The 19569-nt window shown below is 43.7% G+C and overlaps 1 protein-coding gene across 1 annotated transcript in view; it reads right to left on the bottom strand.

Moving 5' to 3' along the window:
- The window catches only part of STXBP4 (syntaxin binding protein 4), a 120713-nt gene that overhangs the window by 14708 nt on the left and 86436 nt on the right, over nt 1-19569 (bottom strand). Inside the window, exon 17 of the mRNA XM_070394070.1 lies at nt 5020-5077. Within this exon, the coding sequence (XP_070250171.1) occupies nt 5020-5077 (58 nt within the window). The remainder of the gene's footprint in view (nt 1-5019; nt 5078-19569) is intronic.

Here is a 19569-nt window from a genome sequence, read left to right as displayed (position 1 = left end):
TCCAGAGAAACCCAGAGAGAGCCACGCTGACCCGGCAAAACCACACCTGGATGGCCCACTTTCTGAAACTCAGTGAGAAAACACATATTTACTGTTTGAAGCTGCAAGAGTTGGGGGAATTTTATTATGCAGCAATAGAGAATTAGTACAATCATGATCACTGATCATTGTAAGTCTGAATCTTTCAATAAAAAATAAGAATACAACGAGAGCAATGCAGCAGCTGTCTAATTTATAATATTTAAATTCACTTTCACTATCAAACATAACTCTCATAATGGTTTTGTAAAATTATGTAACACACAGATAAAGTACATGAACTTGTAAAGTGGAGTCGTACCAAAGACCACTATAGAACTGGAGTAGTATACAACTTCAAAGGGAAGGGAAGAAGGTAAGTAGGAAAATGGTCAAGTTAATCAGATAACTTCATTTTAGCACCATCAAACAACTGACACTTGTCATGAAATTTAAGAAAGCTGCAACTCTCTAAGGAAAAGATAAGAACATTTTCCCTTGAATGCTCGCATATTTATCAAGTGAGCAAGCCCTGCCGATATACATATGTGCACACACATATTGGTATACACATACACATATAGGAGATACACATGCTCTTAGTTCTCTGAAACACTCTAGCAAGGCCAAGTGTGTGGTATGTGAGAACATGGGGCCCTCCCCAAGCTTCCGCCCTGTGGGAATGTGGTGAAGGCCATCTGTAAGGGGACTGTCAGACCTCGGGAGCCTGGCCAGCTGCTGGGCCGGAGAGAAACTGCTTGTGATGTGAGCGCGGACAGTAAGCAGCTGCAGAGAAACAGCCTGCGTTCTGATGTCGCACAGCCACCAGCAGGTGCTGTGTGCTTTGTTGTCTGTGCTCTATATAACGCGGTACTTGGAAAGTGTGGGTGGCAGAATCCACTCCCCCACTCTCCTGTATGATGGAAAACTTCACGGGCCAGCCAACATGGGCGCACAGGTAAGCCCTAGTAGACCCGTGTCTTTCACGGCCAGTCCTCCGGGGTTATTTCTTTGGAATCCGCAAACAATATGCTGAGGTTTTCTCGGCTCTTTGCATAACACCAACACTTTGCATAAATTTGTTTATACCACGTGCAATGCTTTCTTCCCCTGAGTCAGAACCTAAGTGGACAACCACGAAGTATTCATAGTTGTGCAATGGACACGTGGATGGATGGTGATGTTGAGTGAGGACAATATCTGCCTGGGCATTCTTGGGACAGCACTGACAGTTACTCCTCTGCCTGAGGCGTGGCTTCCATCAGAGGTAACAATTCAATTTCTGGGATGCCAGTGACAGATGTCAATCTCAGGGAAAGACTATATGTACATAGACCATCACCTCCTCTGGTGTTCCGGAGGGTGATTTCAATCACAAGTAAAGGTGAGAGAGGGAATAACCTGAATTAATTACTCATTATTCCTTGTCTCCAAAGTATATTAACCTGGTAAATGAACCACTCATACTCAAAAACCAACACAGGCTATCCAGGCTCAAATTTTGGTTGGTGCAGTGGGAGGATGAAGATTAAAAACAAACAAACAAACAAACAAACAAAAAACCCAAAAGCAAAAAAACAAAACAAAGTTCCAAGAAAGACACAGAGTAGATGTTTGTTTATGCAGACACTACTTCTCTGGCGGCATCATCTATCTGAAAGCAGCTAAGAGCCAAGTAGTAAGCCCACAAACCCCTGCAGATACACCTCAAGGACTACTGACAAGCAATTGAACTTAGTCTGATTATCTGGTGTCCTGTCCTCTTCAAATAAACTCCTGGGGAAGAGGGTGAGGTATGTAGACGATAAAAATGAAGTGGGGAGAGGGGATGGACAGGCATGTTGAGAGCAGAGACGTGACCGCTGTATCTGTATTCTAGCTTATACAGCCTAATATTCCCCTGCAGAACTCACTGTATTATGTGTAAGGTTGATATTCACAATAACTTGTGCTTGTTCAGTGCCCTGAAAGAAGGTAGGGAAGTATTAACACCTATTAAGTAAGACTTTCATAAAGAATAAAGGTAAAATAAGGGTAGGTGCTTGAATAGGGTTAATTTCTACCAAACCCCCTCCCCCCAAACCCAGTTCCTGGTATGCACCCTGTTCCTCCCTGAGGCCGGTAAAGGAAGCACTGGTGTAGTGTTAGATTTTCCTTATCTCTATTATTTGACCTTTCTGATCTCCAGGAGATAAGTACTCATTCTTAGAACTAAGTTTCCAATCTGCTGTTTTAAAATGAATAAAGTATAGAGTTCTTCCTAAATGAAGAGCTGTTTAAAATGTCTTCTTTGTCACATGTAAACATACTATATTAAAATAAGGAGATGGGGGAGGTGCAGTGTGTGAATGTGCGTGTGCATGTGCATGTGCATGTGCGTGGTGGGGCAGGGGTGGCTTATTGGGGCAGACAGCCCTGGGTCTGTGTGATTTTACAGCTGTGTAACCTTGACAGGTTTAGTCTCCTTTCCACACAGTTTCTCAGACTGTAATGGTGAGACAATGAAACCTGCCATTGTCCTCTGGGAACAAATCTGTCTTATTACCTCTTTCCTGCTTTCCTTATGAGTCAATATTGAGGTCAAAGAAAACAACTGGTGACCTTCCAAAGCACACTCTAAGGGCTATATTTTCTAGACCGGAGTCCACTATATAAATGTAGTGTCCCTTTCCATTCCTTCCACAGGAACTGTGAGTTAGATCTCAGGGCAGTCGAAGGCCTTGTGTATTCCTTCTCTTCTCTCCTCTGCTCCGGTGCTATTCTCCCTCGGTAGGAGGGAGCCCAGCCCAGGCTAGTGTTCCGTCTGCAGCGGACGGCAGCTTAGCCAGCTGGGTAACAGGCCCTGGGGCACACTTGCTCTCTGCTGGCCGTCTCCTGCTCCCTCCTTTTCCTTGGTAGTTGGCGATTATCCCTTTCGTATCCTTTCCTCCATTGACACTAGTTAGGCTCTGACCTCACCTTTTGGTTGGAATACACTGACAGACGGCTAAGTCTAAGTTTAGTGAGGAGTCCTCACAGGGTCCACACTCATTCACTGCCATTGTCCAAATGCCTTTGAATTCAGAACCCAGTGAATAAGAATACTAGTTTGCCTTTCTTTGATCAGGCATTTCTTTGGGGACCTTCTAGAAGACAGGCATGGCTGAGGGCAGGAGGCAGCTAACCACCATCAGAATACCATCCTAATAAGAGCCGAGTGGTGCCCACCTTCCACGTTGTTAGGATTAAATGACACGACGCATAGAAAAATAAACCTAACATATGCCTGGCTATTCAACACCAGCTAATGCCCAATAAATGCTTATTTCCTTCGCCACCCCCATATCTTTTCCCTTACTCATTACAAAGTTATTATGAGAAAGAAACCAAAGCAGATTTGAAGACGGTTTTTCATTTTCCTGCCATCCCGAAAGCCCAGTGATTCAATCGTCCAAGAACTAACCATAGTTAACCCAGCATATCAGAGTGAAACTTCCCTTCCAGAAGAGCTCTGATTCTGGAAGTGAATAGTAAGGGGCTAAATGTGATCTACGCATGGAATTCCTGGGTCCTCTGCTCCACCAGTCCCCTTCCCCTCTGCAGGTTACAAACCACACCTTTGCTGTATGAATTACTTTTTGCTGGAGACCACAAGAAAAAATATATGACAACACTTTGACAAGTTTACCCCTAATTTTTCCTTAAATATTTTCAAATATGAAGCTTTTGAATTCTCAGTGTTGTTAATGGTTACATTATTTTTCATGTTTTCCCCCCAACAAGACGATTTTTCCATATTGTAAATTTCTGAGTACTTACTGGGCACCTACTATGTTCAAAGTTCTATGTTAAATGCTTAATTAGCATTGAACAACTTTATAAAGTAGGTAATATTTCCCTGATTTTATGATGAGAGAACTGGGGTGAAGAGAGATGTAGAACCTGGTCAAGTCACAGAGCTTGAGAATCCAAACTCTGGATATTGCTTTGGAAAATACCTGCATATGAAAGGACAACAAGAACACCTCCCTCTTCCTCCCCAAATGCACAGCAAGTATTAGTTAAAAAGGACAACTCAGGGCGTCTCTTGGGATCTCAGGAGTCTGTCAGGAGTCCCCCTTTTTGCCCTCATAACCCAAATCTGATATGAAAAGAATTGTCCCACACACAGTGGAAGTATGCCAGACTGCTTTGTCCAGGGTAAAGCTAACCAGGTCAGCAGCCGGAACATGTATTCCTTTCAAAGACGGGTCTCTTTTGGCGAGTCTAGTCTATTAGGGAGAATCCTAGAGTCAGAAGATAGATTCTACTCTGGGTTGGTAACTTCGTGGCTGTGGATTTTTTGGCAACCACTCTAGGCTCTTAATGTCTTCATCTATCAAACAGGGAGAATAAGGTACACATAAAAGGGTGTTCTGAGGATCCACTAAGATAAGGCTGGCTCATATACCATCTCATTTGTTTCTTCAATTACTTATTTCCTGACTTTCCTCACTATTATGTAAACTCCATGTTATCAGGGATCTACTCTGTATATTTCACTATGGAATTTGCAAGGTATGAACCACTGCCTGGCACATGGCAAATGTTCAAAAAGTATTTGCAGGTAAATGAACTGTGCAGACTGGAAAGCATTAAGAATGTTCATTTTAAGCACTATTATTGAGAATTTTAAGTGGGGTTTTCATTAGATTAACTTTTCACAAATATTAATACCTTAAGCCAGAAGTGAATCCAAGCAGTCACTATTTAAGTTCCTTCCAATGATGACCCTGTTCCAATTTTTTGATGTTCCCCTTGAAATTATTATTAGGCTGTTGTTGTTTTTTAAATTTTGTTCCCCAAATGATATCTGATATTAGCACTTAAATCACATGAAGTGAAAATGGTGAGCCTTCATTTCTTGTTTCTAATTTCTGTAACCTCCAAGAGGGTGTCTTGGTTTTGCTGATTAGTCTGCAACTCCCAGGTTCCCGCCAGATGTGAAAAACTTGCTTACTTGGAGGAGACGCTTGTACTTACTTGATGAAGTACTTGATTCCATCTGCTGTGTAAGCTTCCTCCCACCCATAAGGTAGACCTAGAATGAAAGGAAGCCAGAAATACACTCAATACGATGACAAAGATAACTTTGTGGCGCAGACACAGACTCCCACATCTTTACAATGATTGAGACCATTTCTTGAACAAAATAACTTCCTAGAAAGGAGGAATTAAAACAATTCGGAGGAGCTTTCCTGCTCAGCATGTTTAGAACATCATACATAAGTCCTGAACAGATAAGCTGCTTGTCATTTACTTGTGGTGAGCATGTATGTCAGCCAGAGTCAAGTACAAATTTTGGGTGCAGGGGACGGGTTTTGCCTAGAGGCAGAAGGATGGACAAGATGGCCTCTGCTCGACTCTTCTGGCTCTAAGTTTCTTTAATTGGCTCCCTTTGCATCCTTGCACTCAGCTCCACGGGGAATGGCGCATGCATGCCGGATCAGCACAGTCTGAAAGCAGCTTTTGGACAAGACAGAATTCCTTATGAAGTTTAAAAGCTTAGCAAAGTGATTTACAATGGATTATATTTTGTTAATTAAGAATTTTATGCACTAACATAAATGGCCAGAAGACTGGATGAACTTAGCTTCCATTTCTGTCATGGGATTGAGAATAGTTAGCTATAAAGAGATACAGACTGCCTGACTGGTGTGGCTCAGTGGTTGAGCATTGACCTATAAACCAGGAGGTTGCCATTTCGATGATTCTCATCATTGATGTTTCTCTCTCCCTCTCCCCTCCTCTCTAAAATGAATAAAAATATATTTTAAAAAAAGAGATGGAGACTGAAGCAAGCAAGCAGTTATTTGGCCACGTTTCTGTCAAGAGTATGTTTTTATCTCATCACACCAAGAGAACAGGCCCACATTGAGGGAGTCACATTCTCTTGTATTGCAACTAGAGGCCCAGTGCACAAAAATTTGTGCACTTGGTGGGGGGTAGGGGGTGTCCCTCAGACCGGCCTGTGCCCTCTCGCAGTCTGGGACCTCTCGGGGGATGTCCACCTGCTGGCTTAGGCCCGCTCCCCAGGGGATTGGGCCTAAGCTGGCAGTCAGACATCCCTCTGGCAGCCTGGGAGCCCTCGGGGGATGTCCACTTGCCAGCAGGGAGCAGGCCTAAGCTGCAGTCGGACATCCTTAGCGCTGCTGAGGAGGTGCGAGAGGCTCGCACCACCACCGCTGTGCTGGCAAGCCATCAGCCTGGCTTGTGGCTGAGCAGAGCTCCCCCTGTGGGAGCGCACTGACTACCAGGGGGCAGCTCCTGCATTGAGCATCTGCCCCCTGGTGGTCAGTGTGTGTCATAGTGACCAGTCATTCCCAGTTGGTCTTCTGTTGCGGTCAATTTGCATATTACCCTTTTATTATATAGGATAGAGGCCTGGTGCATGGGTGGGGGCCAGCTGGTTTGCCCTGAAGGGTGTCCCAGATCAGGGTGGGGGTCCTGCTGGGGTGCCTGGCCAGCCTGAGGGGCTGATGGCTGTTTGCAGGATGGTTAAGCCTCCCAGTGGGGACCCTCACCCCATGGGGATGTGGCCAGCCTGGGTGAGGGGCTGAGGGCTGTTTGCAGGCTGGCCACACTCCTTTCAGGGTGGAGGTCCCTACTGGGGTGCCTGGCCAGCCTGGGTGAGGGGCTGATGGCCGTTTTTAGGTGACCCAAGCTCCCAGCCTCTCCTTTTTTTCTTTCTTTTTGTTTTCTGGGATTTATTTATCTTCTATAATTGAAACTTTGTAGCCTTGAGTGGAGCCCAGGTCTGGCTGGAAGCAGGTATCTGGGATTTATTTATCTTCTATAATTGAAACTTTGTAGCCTTGAGCGGAGCCCAGGGCCGGACAGGGCAGGCGGTAAGCTTGGCTTCCTCCATCGTCAGGGGCAACCCAAGCCTCCTGCTTGCTCCAGCTCCCTGGCTGCCGCCATCTTAGTTGGGTTAATTCGCATACTCACTCCTGATTGGCTTTGGGCGTGGCTTGAGCATAGCGGAGAGGCAGTTAATTTGCATGTTTCTCTTTTATTATATAGGATTAGAACCCTCTAGAACAGAATGGTTTCCATCCCTCTACTCCATCCCTGGGTATTGCTAAGAAGGTTAATTGACCTTTCGGATCAGTCCTTGATACTGGCTTATCATGGCTCCTTCGATGGGTATAAGATAGATTAATGCACTACAGAACGGACTCCATGTGCAAGAAAGTAACTGGGCTTTAGCCACAAACCATTAACTTCCATTTACCCAAGTCTCAGCAGGAGGCAGAGCAAAAATGCAGGAACCATGACCATCTGATGAAATGAAACCTTACTCTGTCATCACTGCTTTGTAGAGGATGTTCTTTGAGAACAGCTCTCAGAATGTTATTTTCATAATGAAGGAAAACAAAACAAGCTTTATTTCATCTTTATCTCCAGTCTTTTAACACAAGTTGTATACAATAAGACCCTGTCCAAAAATTCATAACTATTTCCTTCCTAGATAAACACAGGCCCCCTACCTAGGAGTTTCTTTTCTCTCTCAAGGAATAAATGTTCCTATTTTAAGTAGAAAATGAGCTCTTCTGGGAATTCAGCATAAGCAGTTGACTGGCTTCTTTTTTATTTAATTAATTACTTTTTATTTTTTAAAGAAATATATCTTTATTGATTTCAGAGGGGAAGGGGGGGGGGAGAGAGAGAGAGACAGAAATATTAACAATAGAGAGAATCCTTGATCAGCTGCCTCCTGAAGGCCCCTCACTGGGGATCGAGTCTGCAACCCAGGCATGTGCTCTGACGGGGAATTGAACTGTGACCTCCTGGTTCCTAGGTCGATTCTCAATCACTGAGCACCACCAGTCAGGCTGACTGGCTTCTTGAAATCCCCCGAAGTGACACAATATGCCTCCTTCAGTGCCCACTGCCAGCTGGTGCTCAGCCAGCCAGGCCGTGATATGCTGCTGCTGCCGTGCCTGTTTGATATATTTTTTCCACGTTTTCTGTGTCTTTGCTACAGATCACTTCCTTTATCAGTGACAAGCCCTTATCTGCAACGAAGGATCTGATGATTACACATAAAAACCCTGTTTTCATAACAAAAATGCCCGACATACCAGGATTTCTGATCAATAAGCCAAAGATAGCTAAATGTCCAGCCGAAAGGCATCCTAACACGACCAGAACTTTTGTCTAAATGATTTATTTGTCTGTCCAGCACAATTATATACATACTCCTCATTTCTCAACTCATAGATTTTAATAAAAAGGAGAAAAATGTATAGTTCAAAGATAGTATTTTTTAATCCACAGGCTCATCTCAAAATCAAGATTGACACTGAGATGCCACATCTACCAGCCATCAAAATCAAATTCCTGCCCAAGTTATTTTCTTATAATTATTGAACAGGGACTATAACTTCACAACAGATTTATTAAACGGACTAATTCATATCTATTTAAGTCAGATGGTTATTCAATGACTGTAGCCATCAAGATATTCCTGTGTATTAAATTGTATATATATAGTTTATTTTAGGATAAAGTCTCTGTTCTGAAAAAAATAAGCATTTCTTTTTAGAAGACTGAATGGGTTCTTCTTTTTCATGCAGTTAATATATAGACTTGGAGACTAAATTGATAGTAACTATCTCTCAGTGGTATTTCAGTAATAGAAAACACAATCAATGTCCAATTTAAACTGAAAAACAGGATACACTGATAATCCAAATAGCCTACATTATATAATAAAAGCACTTTTGATTTCCACACACTTATATGAGTATAATAAACTCAGCTTTCCAGTAGTAAAGTTTTCTTTTCTTCACAATAAGTAACTGGGGCATAATTATAACATATTAGCTAAATACTTTGCATTAATAATTATTGTTCCAAGGCATTAACATTTTTCTACATTCCCCATATCATTATACTTACAAATATATAATGCTTCTAGTTTTCTTTTCTTTTTATATTTGTTTGAAAGTTGTTGTAACAACTATAATCACTTAAAATAGTTTTTGATTGGAAGTGTTTGTGAACCCTCACATAACAGTCTCTTCATCAGAGATATGTTTCCAATCAAACACTTCATGGTGATGACTCCGAAATCTTCGTGAGTATCTTGCCAAATAAGAGCATAGTATGTATTCAACTTAGAATATTGGTTGTCACCTAAATGTCACATATCCAAAAACAAACTCGTCACATTTTCATACAAAATTGTTCCCTTCCAAGTTCCCAGTTTACTTATGTACCAAAATGCTCTTCATCACGTTTGGCCCATGCATTAAATATTTATTGATCATTTACTATGTGTTCAGCATTTTACTTGGTGCTCAATATACAATGACAAACAAACATGGGCCTCGATCTGATGGAGCTTTAAAAAATAATCATAAATAAAGAAATCATGAAAAACAGGAATTAGTATCATGAAGAAAAAGTATTGACTACTATGAAAGACTAACTCATAGCACAGACAAAGGCACAACTCCCTAATACATAAAGAACTCCTACAATCAGCAATAAAAAGGTCAATGACCAATAGGAGTCTGTGAAACATGAGGAACAATTGGGACACAGGACTCAAATGCACTTAAATATATAAACATACGCTTAGTTTCACTCTTAGTAAGAGAAATACTAATTATACTATTAGGAGAAGTCATGGGCATCATGGTAGCACAGATTAAAAAGGAGTTTAATAAGACGCTATGTTGAGGGTATGAAGAGGCAGTCATTCTCATATTGTTGGAAGTTTAAATTGATAACACATTTATGGGTAGAAACTAGCTAAAATCTTAAATGCTAATAATAACAATTGATGTATATTGAGAGGCTATGTACTAGACACTCTATATGTGTACCAACTCAGTAAGTCTCACACCAACTCCAAGAGAGGGACTGGTATTATCTTCATATCACACATAAGGGGAAGGTTAAGTCACTTGCTAGTAGGGGGCAGCCCAGACTCTTCACCACAGTGTTGAACTATCTGTATGCACTATTTTGTACAGAAGTCCTTCTAGAAATTTATACTCTAGATATGCTTTCTATACAAGATTATTACTTATAAAAATAGAAGACCAAATATAATCTAAATAACCACTAAGGAGATTGATTAAATCAAGACAATAGGCCCAGATAATGGCCTACCGTCCAGCTGTGAAAGAGAATGAGGAAGTAATTTATGCACCATTTGGAGTAGGGGATGTAGTATCAAGGAAGGGTCTTTGGAGGAGCTGGAGTTACCCAGGTGCAGACTGGGCAAGAGCACTGCAGGCAGAGTGATTGGCCCTGCACAGGCTCTGGTGTGGGGAAGAGCTTGGCGTTCGGAGAAACTTAGATTATTGTTAGGGCAGCACAGTGAGTGAGGGAGGAGGAGAGTGATCTAAGATCTGGCTAGAGTGACAGGCAAATATGACTATGCATGGTTTTGCAGGCCACACTAAACTTGTTTGAAAGTTTCTTAAAAAGGAAGTAGGAGATCCGCTCCTAATATTTAAAATGAAGAAAGCTGCAAGAGAAAGTCGCTTGCACCTTATGTGGGGAAAAGCTGCCCAACTTAAAATATTTTTTTGTGACTCAGAGACTGCGTTGCTCACCTGTGCTGACTCTCAGGAGAATGAATTCCAAAGGGCGACAAGCCCCTCTGAGGGAAGATGGGGCAAATGAGCTCTTTCTCTCTTGGCAGAGCTCAGGAAGAAAAAGCGCTGCCATAAAAATGAGTGAGAAGAAAACATCTAACAAATTTGTAAAGCCTGATTATGGGCTAGTATTCCTGGAGCCCTAGACACAAGCCTGCTCTCCCTAAACAGCTCTCTGGTCACAAGAAAGACTGGGGGTGGGCAGGAGACCTAAGAGCCCCTGGGTGGTGCAGGCTCACGCAGGACCTGCAGAGGTTCCAGGGTGGAGCAGGCATACCATCCGCAGGCTGGACCCTGCATGAGCATAGGTGATCATCAACTGCTATGGGGGTGGAGGGGAGGACAGGGATACACCTGCAGATGCCCTGGACCCTCCTCTGAGATAAAGTAATAGCCGGCTGCTGCTGGGGGAGAGAAGCAGGAGACCCCACACCCTGGACAGGACTCTGAATGGTATGAGGCAAAAGTCACCTGTTCTTGGGAGAGGGGCAAGAAATCGTCACATCGCCAGTCCTTGCCATGCCTGCAGGAAACCTCCTTTGTCCTGAGGTGGGGGGTGGAAAAGCTGATGTCTTCACCATGCACTGACACTAAGTCACTGCAGGGTGAAGGCAGGAAACCTTCCAATTCTAGAATCCTGCCCTGGTACAAAGCAGACTTTGCCACTCACAAGGAGAGGGACAGGAAACCCGCTTGGGCACTAGTAGGAGGTGGGGTTGTTTGTCGTCCCTGGAGCACAGAGTTTGCCTAAACCAGAGACTGGAGTGGAAAAACCAAGAGCCTCTCCCCCAGCCTCCACTCTCATGTTCACCGGTCACCCTGCACCGTGTAAAAAGCAACAACTGGCTACCTCTCGGGGAGGGCAAGAGAGCAGACATTAAATGTCCGCAGACGCAGGCACGTAGGGCCTCCTGCCAGCTGAGGATGGTGCAGGAATACTGAGGAAAACGCTCCAGCACTCCAGGCCTCACAGAAGCACAAGAAGAGTAGCTGACCAACATTGGAGGAGTCTGAAATCTGTGGTGAACTCTAGAAACAAAACACAATCCCAGCCTGCCTACAAATGAGGCTGAAAAATTCCCACACACTAATGGCCTGACAGAAAAGAGGCAGGCCCATTTCTGGGTTTAATAATATCTGTTTCAGTCTCTATAGTTTGGTACCTTCAATGTCTGTCATTCAATCAAAATTATGAGGCACAGAGAAATGAGGAAAAAATCTATCCAACGTTCCCGCCTCACTTGCCGGCCTCTCAGCTGCAACTCTAAGCAACTATGTACTATGTTGCAAATAAGAAGATAAACAAAACCCCAGAAACCAGCCAGACTGAAAGCCAGCCGGACCAAAAACATTGTATCGATGTTTTCAGCAGCGAGGCCTCAGAGCTAAAGCTGGCCCAGAATAAAAAAAAAAAAGAAAGAAAACAAGGAGCAGTTGGAAGCTTTAGTCACTCGCCAGCCGGAAAACAGCCCTCAGCCCCTCACCCAGACTGGCCAGGCACCCCAGTGGGGACCCCCACCCTGATCCAGGACACCCTTCAGGGCAAACCAGCCAGCCCCTACCCATGCACCAGGCCTCTATTCTATATAGTAAAAGGGTAATATGCCTCCGGGCACCGGGATCAGCAGAGCAGCGAGGCTCCCGGCACCAGGATCAGCGTGACAGGGGGCAGCGCCCAAACCCCCTGATCGCCCTGCGGCTCTGTGAGTGACAGGGGGCGGGGCCACAACCTCCCTATCCGCCCTGCTCTGTTTGTGACAGGGGAAGGCACTCCAACCCCCTGATCAGCCCTGCTCTGTGCCTGATAGGGGGGAGCTCCCCAACCCCGATTGCTCTGCGGCTCTGTGTTTGACAGGGTGCAGCACACCAACCCCCTGATCGGCCCTGCTCTGTGTGTGACAGGGTGCGGCGCCCCAACGCCCCCCCCCCCCCGCCCCCCACGGGCCCTGCTCTGTGCCTGATAGGGGGGAGCTCCCCAATCCCCTGATTGCCCTGCGGCTCTGTGTTTGACAGGGTGCAGCACACCAAGCCCCTAATCGGCCCTGCTCTGTGTGTGACAGGGTGCGGCGCCCCAACCCCCCCCTCCCCCCCACAGGCCCTGCTCTGTGTGTGACAGGGTAGAGCCATAACCTCTCCATCGGCCCTGCCCCGAGTGTGACAGTGGTGGTGCCCCAACCCCCTGATCGGCCCTGCTCTGTGGGTGATAGAGGGTGGCGCCCCAACCCCCCTCCACGGGCCTTGCTCTGTGTGTGACAGGGTAGAGCCATAACCTCCCCATTGGCCCTGCCCTGAGTGTGACAGGGTGCACCGCCCCAACCCCCTGATCTGCCCTGCTCTGTGTGTGACAGGGGGCGGTGCCCCAGCTCCCCTATCGGCCCTACTCTGTGAGTGACAAGGGGGAGTTCCTCAACCCCCTGATTGGCCCTGCTCTGTGAGTGACAGGGGGCAGCGCCCCAACTCCCTGATCGGCCCTGCTCTGTGCATGACAGGGGGTGGCGCCGCAACCTCCCCATCAACCCTGCCTTGAGTGTGACAGGGGGCAGTGCCCCAACCCCCCAATCGGCCCTACCCTGAGTGTGACTGAGGGTGGCATCGCAACCTCCCGATCCGCCCTGCTCTGTGCATGACAGGGGGCGGCGCCCCAACTCCCCCATTGGCCCTGCTCTGAGCCTGACCAGGGGCTGCACTTAGGGATTGGGCCTGCCCTCTGCCACCCGGGAGCAGGCCTAAGCCAGCAGGTCGTTATCTCCCAAGGGGTCCCAGACTGCGAGAGGGCACAGGCCGGGCTGGGGGACCCCCCTCCCGCCACCCCCCGAGTGCACAAATTTTTGTGCACTGGGCCTCTAGTAAGATAATGAACTCTAAACATAATTAAAATTAGACATTAAAAGACCTAGTACAATTTAGAGAACTATGGCTGTATAGCTGTAGCAATGCTCACTACTTGTGTATTATGTAGGAGGTGGGGGACTGAGCTTGTGGAGGCCCCAAGTCTTATTAAATGCTGTGATGGAAGGAGGGAGGGCCATGTGAATGGAGGGAACCTGTAAGAAGGACTGGAACAATGGACCCTGGACTTGAGGTCAAATGAGAAGACCAGTAAAAACAACAGTGGAGGACAACAGGAGATCTTACTGAGGACAATAAACCTGTAGTGAGCTGGACAAAGGGGAGGTTTGAGTGGGAGATTTAGGAGTTTGAACCCTTTCTGTTAATGCCAAGGTTCATGGTTACTGAAAATGGGGGGAAAAAAGGTCATTGGACAAAAAGAACGAAAAAGTAAAGGTTCACATGACTGATGGTGGGTGTTGGGATGGGGAGAAATCTGGAGAATGGAAATTCTAAGAATAAAATACAGAAAGACAATACCATCAACTGCAGACAGAGCTCAAACAGAGTCAAATTTATTTTAAAAGCATCTGCTAGTGTAATTGTTATAAAAACTCAAATACATTTCACTTCTGGCATTTGACATTTTGAGTGGAAGAAAGGAGGGGGGTTATTCTTATTAAAGAATAATTTCAATATTCTTTAGAGTATTGAAATCATCAAGTTAGAGAGTTTAATAATTTCAGTGTTCTAAAGAATATGAAGTTTATCACACAGTGTAATTTTCACTTTATTTGCAGTCAGAACATCTAATTCTATACGTAATGTTCCACAATTACAAGTTGAATAACATGGGTAAGTACCTTGTAGAGTCTCAACTTTCTCATCTATCTTGCCTAGCTTATAGGGTTACCACCAGACTCTTATTAGATAATATATCACTATACAACGATATACAAAAGGAGACCGTTACTCATAGTCATGAAGAGAACAGTTACTCCTTTTAGTTGTTATTATTATTTCTAATCCTCACCCAGGGATAGAGGCTATTTTTTTCTCATTGATTCCTAGAGAGAGTGGAAGGGAGGGAAAGAGGAGGAGGAGGAGGAAGAGGAGGAGGAGGAGGAGGAGGAGGAGGAGGAGGAGAGAGAAAAATGATTACTGTTCTTAACTAGATCTTACAGTTGTGTGTATAATTATAGATCACATTAATACAAAAGAAGAGAGAGAACACATAAAAAGGATTATGGCAAGTTAAATTTAGGCACAGGTAACGTGGTTTGGAGATGGTGGACTCCAATCTCCAGATCCCATCTCTCAATCTGATTTGGACTCTCACTAAAGCCTATTCCTGATAGAGCTGGTCAAAATCTCCCTCACACTTGTCCAGCCTGTCATCTTTCTCGTCAGTGCCTCTGGATCCTTGCCTGCCTAGACCCTGGATCTGTCAGAAAGTCTACTCAACACTTTTTCTACTCACACTGGTTGAGTGCCTACTATCCAAGGCCTCACACATGGAATGGTGAGCAGGTCCAGAACAGGGCCTCACCCATGCACTCTGGGCACACAAGAAATAGTTGTTGACTGACTATAAAAATGTGCCTCCCATGAAGGCTGATGGCTCAGTGGATCCTGCACATATTTGAAATGTTCTTGTTATAAGTAAGACCTTTGTACTCACCAGGGGAACTTTCTTACAAATATTTGTACATCTGTTATTTGTGGATTTTGACAACAGGGTAGTGGACAACCAACAGACATTCAACTTTAGAAATGCCGTCACAGACCAGATGAAATAAAATCAAGATTATTTATGTTTCCTACCCTCAGCATAAGTAATGCAATTTTAAATATCACTAGTTCCTAATCATGTAGCATTTTGCTGTTAATATTCTTGTCTTAAATTTTTTTTAAGTGTGGTTATTTGAAAATCTATTAAGGATCTTGCATTACTTATAGTAAAATTTGAAAAAATCATAAAAATAAAACTTATTTTGGATATTTGTCTTTAAGCAGATTTATTAGATATATTTTCAAAAGAAGATTTAATAAAAACACCTTACATCAGCAGAAATGGTGCTCCCTCTGTGCAGCCTCCCCCAGCTTCCCTGGCAGACCTCATCTTCCCCTGCCCGGTGGTACTTCCGTGGTTTGTACCAGTTTCTATCACAGCCCTTATCACTCCTTCATGTAAAACATGAGTTCCTTGAGGGCGATGACTATATCTTATCTCTGTATCACTTTCTGGTACACAATATGGTCTTTGGTACATAATAAATGCTCAACAATGGTTTGTTGAGTATTCACAATCCAAGAAGTAAGACCCAGCTACAGATTTTTAAAAAAGCAATATTGCTTGGAGAAAATCAGAGAAAATGTGGCATATTAGGACTGCTTTCAGGTGATAGTGACAGACTACCCAGATGGGCGGTGAACGAACACGAGTTTATAGTTAAGGAGCCTGGAGCTTGCTCAATAATAACGTCAAGGCCCAGGTTCTTTCGATCTTTCTACCCTAGCACCCTTACCGCCACCCTCCATTTGCAGAAATGCCTCCAGGGCCAAGACATCATATCATACTGAAGGCAGGGAGGAGGCAAATGAGACGGTCTCAGCTCCAAGTGTTCTTATCTATTACTTAAAAACTTGCAAAATAAACTGATAAACAAAATAGGTCCAGAGACATAGAAGTATGGAACAGACTGATGAATCTCAGAGTGAAGGTGGGACTGGGATGGTGGGTGGGGAGAGATTAACTGGGGAATTTATATGCATATATGCATAGTCAGTCCATGGACACAGACAATAGTGTGGTGAAGGCCTGGGAGGGGCGGATGTGAGGTACAGGGGGTCATGGGGGAAAAAGGGGGCACACCCGTAATACTTTCAACAAAAGATAAATTTAAAAAGAAAAGAAGTTCCTAAGCAGAATGTCCTTCACATCTCATTGACCAGGAATGGAGGAGGCGGAAAAAACAAAGGTCTGACTTCACAGTTTCGAATGTGATGGACGTGGCAGGGCAAACACTGAGTCTGCCATAGATGCCATAACAGTCAGACAGACGATAGGGCGATAGGTTAATTAAGGTATTAAGGTACCAGGCTTGTTAGGACGAGTGTGTCTGAGATCTTGAGGACCCTAGGGCATCAGTGCAAATGGAGATAGAGTTAATAATTCATGTTGAGATATTTCCTCAAGACTATGGCTGCTTACAGCTGGATAAATAATGAGATGTCTGTTTCAATCTTGCATCTCATAGTTCTTTGAGTGTTTCTACTAGTAAAATTATGAGTCTACCTTTATTTCCCATGCACCGCAACTTCCTTTTGGTTCCATTACTGCCATTTAAAACTTCTCATAGCCAAATCTTAAACGCTATATTCTCTATAAACGCTTTCCTGATTTTAAAACATTTTCCCTCTGTTAGTACCATTCATACAATATGTAATATCTTCCACTTCACTTTGTGATAATTTGCACAATTATTTTATCCCCCTCTTTCCGAAGACTGCTAACTCCTTGAGGGTACTGAGTCTTCCTTAGACAAAGTCGGATCCAAAATAGCATTTTCTTTCATTCATTTTTTAAAATAATGTTTTTATTGATTTTTAGAAAGAGAGGAAGGGAGAGGGAATGAGAGAGAGAAACATTGATGTGAGAGAGAAACATCGATTATCTGCCTCCCGCATGCACCTCCACTGGAGATCGAACCCACAGCTTGGGCATGTGCCCTGACCGAGAATGGAACCGGCAACCTTTCAGTGCCTGGGACGACACTTAACCTAACCAAGCCAGGGAAAAAATAGCATTTTCTGAATTGAATATTTAATTCATGTCTTTTCATTTGCTTACTCAGACTTAGTGTTGGAAGAAAGGAAGTAGAAGGGAAGACAAGGAAAGAGAAGAAAAACGAAGCCACTGCTTGCCTGTGATGATGGCAAAAACTAGATCGAAAGTTTTCATTCTGGGTTGAGAATGGCATTCCCTCAGTGTGCAAGCACTAGAAAAATACTGCCTCCCCTGAGCTGATGGAACTCTGAGGGCTTGGAGCTTACCAGGCTAGTGGTCCTACAAAATATGAAAAAGGCACTCCTTACTCTAGGAAACATGGGCCTGGATTGGAGCATGCATTTGGGTTGTATTTCAGCCCCATAGATCCCCAGGACCTTTGCTTTCTGTGCAAAATGCTTTGCAACCTCCATATAGAAGGGATTTCAGAAATTCCATGGTTTTTCCTTTGTTAATCCTGACCCGAGGATACTTTTTCCACTGATTTAAAGAGAGTAGAAATAAGAGAAAGATGGGGAGAGGGAGGGAGAGAGAAAGAGAGAGAGGGAGAGACAGAGCGAGAGAGAACAGAGAAACAGCAATGTGAGGGAGCTACATTAATTGGTTACCTCCTGCATGTGCCCCTGCAAGGTGGGGATCAAACCTGTAACCCAAGTATATACCCTGGACTGGGAATCGAACCCTCAACCCTAGCCAGGGCTTGGAAGTTCTAGTTTCATCCAATATATCTATAACTCTTTTAGGATTTGTCCAAGCTCTGTAGTGATGGCAAATACAGGACTTCACATTTTTGAATAAGCCTAATTGTCTAAGGCAGTGGTCGGCAAACTGTGGCTCACGAGCCACATGCGGCTCTTTGGCCCCTTGAGTGTGGCTCTTCTACAAAATACCACGTGCGGGCGTGCACGTACAGTGCAACTGAAACTTCGTGGCCCATGCGCAGAAGTTGGTATTTTGTGGAAGAGCCACAGTCAAGGAGCCAAAGAGCTGCATGTGGCTCGCGAGCCGCAGTTTGCCGACCACTGGTCTAAGGTTCTTGCTCATAATTGAGCCAAAATATGTCTTCCTGTTGTTTCTATATGATGGCCCAAAGACTTAACCTCTGATTCTGTGTGTAATAATCATGCCTTAAAGCACTGTACTGGCATAGAAGCTGCCTTGTAAGCAACACACAAGTAATGGAATGGCATGTAATTATTTATAGGCAGGGACCATGAACGTGTATTTGGTTACCAGACATTTGTGTGTACATGAAATATAGGGTGTCCCCCAAAATGTATACACACTCTAACAGCTGATAACTCACTTAATTTGGACTCCTTTTCAAGTTTAACTGATTTGAAATAATGGGTGAAGCCAGACTAAGCTTTGAACAAAGAAAATTTATCCTGAAGTGCCACTAGGTTGTTTTTTTTTAATGGTGATACATAAAAGATAAAGGTTACAGTACAAAACCAGCAATAGTTGAGTAATTAAGGGCACACAAATACCAAATGAAATGATTCTTGATGTTTGGGATTCCATTGCTTCGTGTTATCAGCAGTGCCTGGACCAGAATGGTCATCAGTTTGAAAACTGGCATTGACCAAAAACATTATTTATTTCTGTAGATACTTTTAAGTTTTGAAAATGAACTGTATGTTAATAAACACTGACTTTATAATCATTCAAAGTGTGTATACATTTTGGGGGACATCCTACATATGTATTTAAAATCCAATAAATCAAGTTATCTTTAAGAATATAATTTATAAACCCTGGGAATTTTAAACTTCATTTCTATTGTCTCCCCCCGCCCCCCACTGGATCCCAGTCTTCTATTACACTCTATTTTATGACCTATCCACTTTAATCATTTGCCATCTCACAATGACTACTGACTCTATTACATGTGGAATTTAGATTTGAAAATATCATTATTGATTAAAAATTAAATGCTTGCAGATAAATGTATGGAACAGTAAGGGCTGATATTTAAAATGTAGCAGTATTACAAAGTTTTCTTTCTCATGTCCTCTAGGTATCTTGGGAAAGGTCTGAAATTAATTGAAAAGAGAACTTCACAAAATAAGGAGGGAAACCCTTTTCATTTGGAGTCATTTCTCCTTGAGAGGTATGCTTTAGTAACCTTAACTGTGGTTATGTGTTAAGAATAAAAGTGAAATATCAGGTTGGTTTGATTTAATGAGTACTCAAATACATTCTTAAAAGTTATCAGTATGATTAAAGCAGAAAAATACAAAGGCTAGGTGCATGTGCTTAGAAAATTCAAACCATGGAAAGACTCCTTTCCCTTGT

The sequence above is a fragment of the Myotis yumanensis genome, unplaced genomic scaffold (assembly GCF_028538775.1).
Source record: "Myotis yumanensis isolate MYYU_CA2020_CCGP unplaced genomic scaffold, mMyoYum1.0.hap1 SCAF_16, whole genome shotgun sequence".
Lineage (NCBI taxonomy): Eukaryota > Metazoa > Chordata > Mammalia > Chiroptera > Vespertilionidae > Myotis > Myotis yumanensis.
This window is presented reverse-complemented; position numbering and strand designations above follow the sequence as displayed.